At 53.2% G+C, this 4,289-nt stretch overlaps 1 protein-coding gene and 3 non-coding genes across 4 annotated transcripts; all 4 read right to left on the bottom strand.

Moving 5' to 3' along the window:
• Positions 1-241: 241 nt before the first annotated feature.
• Positions 242-940, bottom strand: LOC120700741. Its single transcript, XM_039984977.1, has 2 exons — positions 610-940; positions 242-516 (listed from the first exon to the last, which is right to left on the bottom strand). Exons 1-2 carry the CDS (start codon positions 938-940, stop codon positions 341-343), a joined length of 507 nt encoding a protein of 168 aa, XP_039840911.1. The 3' UTR covers positions 242-340.
• Positions 941-2,491: 1,551 nt separating this feature from the next.
• LOC120701685 lies at positions 2,492-2,578 on the bottom strand. The gene has a single exon (XR_005686245.1). It is a non-coding gene; the product is annotated as a small nucleolar RNA snoR27 (small nucleolar RNA).
• Positions 2,579-2,921: 343 nt separating this feature from the next.
• Positions 2,922-3,009, bottom strand: LOC120701684. Its single transcript, XR_005686244.1, has one exon. It is a non-coding gene; the product is annotated as a small nucleolar RNA snoR27 (small nucleolar RNA).
• A 372-nt stretch (positions 3,010-3,381) lies between these two features.
• On the bottom strand, positions 3,382-3,474 carry LOC120701683. Its single transcript, XR_005686243.1, has one exon. It is a non-coding gene; the product is annotated as a small nucleolar RNA snoR26 (small nucleolar RNA).
• Between the last annotated feature and the right edge of the window lie 815 nt (positions 3,475-4,289).

Raw genomic sequence — 4,289 nt, forward strand, 5'->3', positions numbered from 1 at the left:
GTGTCCTTCCTCTAGAGTAGAGGAATTGTCGATAGATGCACTCTTCATTTACTTAATTCTTCCAAAATTTTTGCTTCCTTTCCTCAAAATATATTTTTTTGCATCCCATACATTCCTTTCCATTACGATTTCACAATTATTAACCTCTTCATCTTTTCCTATATTGTTGCAATCCGTCCGTTTCCTGTCCCTGGATATGCACTACAATCATGCACGCACCCTGCACGAGCGCGGCGAAGCGAGCAATTCAACCTAGTATGTGGAACGCTGGGACATCTAGAACTGACACAGCACAAGGGCGTCAGCTATTCAAGTAATCGACGCCGCCGTGTTTATGAATTCACCATTCATCACACGGAGGTTGCGCGACCACCGGAGGCGCGACCGGAGGAGCCACCACGGGGGGCGAGACCGGAGCCACAACCGGAGCGCCGAGCGGGGCCATACCGGCGGCCATCATCATGCGGCGGCTGCCGGCGTTCCTCTGCGCCTCGCACAGCTCCGGCAGTGACATGCCTGCACCCAGCATGCATCAAGTTATTATCTTTACATATATAGCTGGTCGAGAGAGTCGCCGATCGTACGATCGCAACGGCAAAACGCACGCACCTTCACCGGCGGCGAGGGTGGCGTAGAGGTCGACGACGTTGGGGCAGCCGTGCTGGCACGCCGGCGAGCAGAGCGCCCGGAGGGCGCGGCGGTCCTCGGCCGCGGCGCTGGCCACGGGGAGGCCCAGCGCGGCGCGGTCGGCGCCGCAGGCGCGCACGCAGGCGTCGGTCTCCACCCACCCGGCGCCGGCCGCCATCATGCCCCGCGCGGCGCGCACCGCCGACGTCTGGCACCGGTGCGCGCCCTCGGGCGTGCGCTCCAGCACGCACCGCATCCCGGCCGACGACACCGCGAACGCGCACGCGTCCCGCGGCAGCTCCTCGCACGCCATCCGCCCACCTGCCGACGACACCTCGCATTAGCTAGCTAGCCCCATGTACGGTTCTCGTAGCGTGCGTATATACGTGGACGAAATGGAAACGGTTAGCGAGCGTGGCACATTAGAGGACGGGGCCAAGCCCGGCGTACCACGAGCGGACTGGACGGCGCCGGCGAGGACGACGAGAATGGCGAACGCGACGGTGAGAGGGGAAGCCATTGGTGGCGAGGACGACGCGAACCCGGTCGAGCTCTAGCTGTGCCAAAGATCAGGAGAGAGCCAGACGACGGCTCTAGCTGGACACGGGAAAGGGTGTAGTAGTCGTGTTGCTTCAACTCGGTTCGTGTCGATGAGCTGGTGAGGGAGATTTATATACCGCGAGCTCGCGGGCGAGGGGTGTCAGGGTCTCAGGTGTAAACGTGCGAGACGACGCGGGGGCACGCTGTCTGGCGACGATGGTAGTCTGAACCGCCTGCCGTGCCCGGCCGGATCCCTGGCCTGCAGGAGCTCCCTAGATTTCGCAGAACGAAGAAGCCCGATAAGTGCTGGCGGCGATTCACCGTATCGTCCAGCGTTTCACGGGAAAAGGACGCCTCGTGTCGCCTGGCGTCGCATGCGCCACGCGAAAGCCCGGTCCACCTCATTAAACAAAAGCCGGCGTGAGCGAGAGGCCTTGCGATCTGCGGATCGCCGTGTCGTCGCGTTCGCTTCGCCGGGTTATTTTTGAGTGCGAGTCCTCTGAATCTGAAGAGACCTCGGTCCGTCAGAGACTGGGAGCAGGGGGGTTATTTTTTAGTGCAAGTCTTCTGAGGAACCAATGCACCTTCAGGCCACACGACAGCGCGGCGTTTTGGTTCTAGCTGCACTGCGACGACACGTTTGCGAATTTGCTCCGGCCAATCGCGGCTACCAAATCAGGCAGTAACCGAGCACGCAGGCGACCGTGGAAAGCCTTCTCCAAATCGATTGTCCCTCGGAGGGAAAAGTTTAGGCGGGTCAAAAGGTATTCATTTGATTTTGTGCTGGTTGGTGCGGTGTGCTCATCAACTGCAGGCTTTGTAGATAAGCAGGAAATGAGTGCCTGCCCACAATGTTTTCTTCTTCACTAGAAAGGGGCAACCTTCCCCTCAAAGTTCAAGGATGAATGTTAACATCGGACATGCTCCAAAAGAAAACATCAGCTGTCAAAATATTTGCTTTGCTCATGCCAAGTATTTTAGAGTCTGGTCTTCCTGAGGGCAGTGGCGAATCTAGTCTCAATATTTAGAGGGGGCTCATATCTACTATTTTCTTCTTCCTCCCCTCTTCTTCTTCATTGTTTCATGCCAAAATTGAGGGGGGGGGGGGGGGGGGGGGGGCTTAGGGGGTATCTATGGATCTTGGGGAGGTAGGGGGGCTTAATCCACCCTAGCCCCCCCCCCCCCCCCCCCCCCCCCTTGTAGATCCGCCCCTGCCTGAGGGCGAGCATGTGCCTGATTAGTTTCAATGCGACCTGCAGCAAGTTGTTCCAGCTGAAACTCGAACAGCAAAATTATCAGGATAGGTTTGCAGAGAGAATTCTTCCATGGATCTCAGCAGGTTATCTGTTCTCCAGCAACCTTGAAGGTTGCAGAAAGATAACGCAGTTAATAGTTGCATAATCGAATCCTGGCTCCACTTATCAGATTAAGAAACCACAAACACAAAGCGCAAGGATGAATGTTGAGGTAACCATACATCACAGATGCTCCTACAAATAACTGCCAAGTGTATGCTTAGCTGATCCCCCAGAGGGTGAGTGTGTGTGCTTGGCTAGTTTCACTGCTAAGCAGATCCCCCAGAGGGTGAGTGAGTGTGTGTGTGTGTGTGTGCTTGGTTAGTTTCACTGCGAGATCCAACCAGTCCTTTCTGCTGAAACTCATGCAACAAAACAATCAGGACAGGTCTTTTTCGAAATGAAATGATTGTTGTTTTGAAATGCACAATCAGGATACGTCTGCAGAGTGAATTCGGCCATGGATATCAGCAGCTTATGTGTTCTTCAGCACCCATAAATGGGTTGCAGAAAGATAACGCAGTTAAAGGTTGCATCATCGATCCTGGCTCCAAGTATCAGAATTCAGAAAATTCACAAGGCGAAACACGAAGCGCAAGGATGAACATACCAATGATGCATCACAATTCACAGATGCTCCGAAAAAACAATCACAGCCGCAAAACATTTGCTTCGCTTATGCCAAATCGCGTCTGGTTAGCTCATCCCGGCGGGTATGTGCTTCGTTTATTTCAATGCAATAAATTAGTCAGGTTAGGCGTGCAGATTAAACAGCTATGGATCTCAGCAGGTACTATTTTCTTCAGCACCTTAAAGGTTGCAGAAAAGAAAACGCAGATAATAGTTGCATTAAATCACGATCTGGAGCGTCACAATTCGGCAATCTGCGCCAGAAAAAAAAACAAAGGAAAAGGTATGAGAGCATCTCAGACAACAATCCCCAATGATTTCTTCACCGCGCAGCTCAAAGTGCAAGGATGAGTTAATATGGATGTAACATCACTGATGCTCTGAGCAAAACAAAGAGAAGATTGCGAAGAGAGAAAGAAAATCGAATCTCGCAGCACAGAAAACGTTAGCTGATCTGATTAAAACGGAAAAAGTAGGCCACAACTAGGGGTTCTATCTCTCAACAAGGGTACCGGTGCGGCGGGTACCGGGAGCTAGCAGGATGGAGGACGACCACACGGTGGCCAAGGCCAAGCACGACGACTGGCAGCCGCCGCTGCCGAACTAGGAAAGAAGAGACGAGGCACAGGCATACCCTCCGCGGCTTCGACGCTTCGTGTATTTGTGGAGTCAGCGTGCGAGTCCCTAACCCTAACGTTCCAGTGGGCTTGTATTCGGCAGAAGTTCAAATGGGCCTTTCCGGCTTTGAACTTTCCGGCCAGACGGCAAGAACGCGCAGGGATGGTTGTTTTCTTTTTCTTAAAGAAAAACGATGGAATCCGGGCCTCTGAAACCGAGCCATTCCTCCTCATGCCACAACAGTTTACATGACGAATGGCGGCCAATGTGAAGTGCTGCTGGCTTCAGAATCTTCATCGCGAGCTACATGTTCCATCGACAAGGCAACAGTGATATACTGCGATTACAGTTACGCTGTTTATTTATTATAAAGATTCCGTACATCATCATCATAACACAAAACATGTGGAGCTCGACATCCATTTGTACGTGAGAAGGTTGCTCTCGGCCAATTTCGTGTGCTATACCGTCGCAACATCAATAGCTAGCTTGTACCGAGTCTAGAGCTTGAAACGTGTACTCCTGGATCCTTGCGTCTGGGGAGATCGGTTACTCACAATCTTGCCTACTGCTCCGTGT

The sequence above is a fragment of the Panicum virgatum genome, chromosome 3K (genome assembly GCF_016808335.1).
Source record: "Panicum virgatum strain AP13 chromosome 3K, P.virgatum_v5, whole genome shotgun sequence".
Taxonomy (NCBI): Eukaryota; Viridiplantae; Streptophyta; class Magnoliopsida; order Poales; family Poaceae; genus Panicum; species Panicum virgatum.

What these genes read in the sequence shown, in the direction of transcription:
- LOC120700741 (XM_039984977.1), bottom strand. Translation starts at nt 940, where the DNA reads ATGGCGTGCGAGGAGCTGCCGCGGGACGCGTGCGCGTTCGCGGTGTCG. An exon ending in CACCCTCGCCGCCGGTGAAG is followed by an intron (nt 517 to 609) that starts GTGCGTGCGTTT and finishes TGCTGGGTGCAG; the next exon opens with GCATGTCACTGCCGGAGCTG.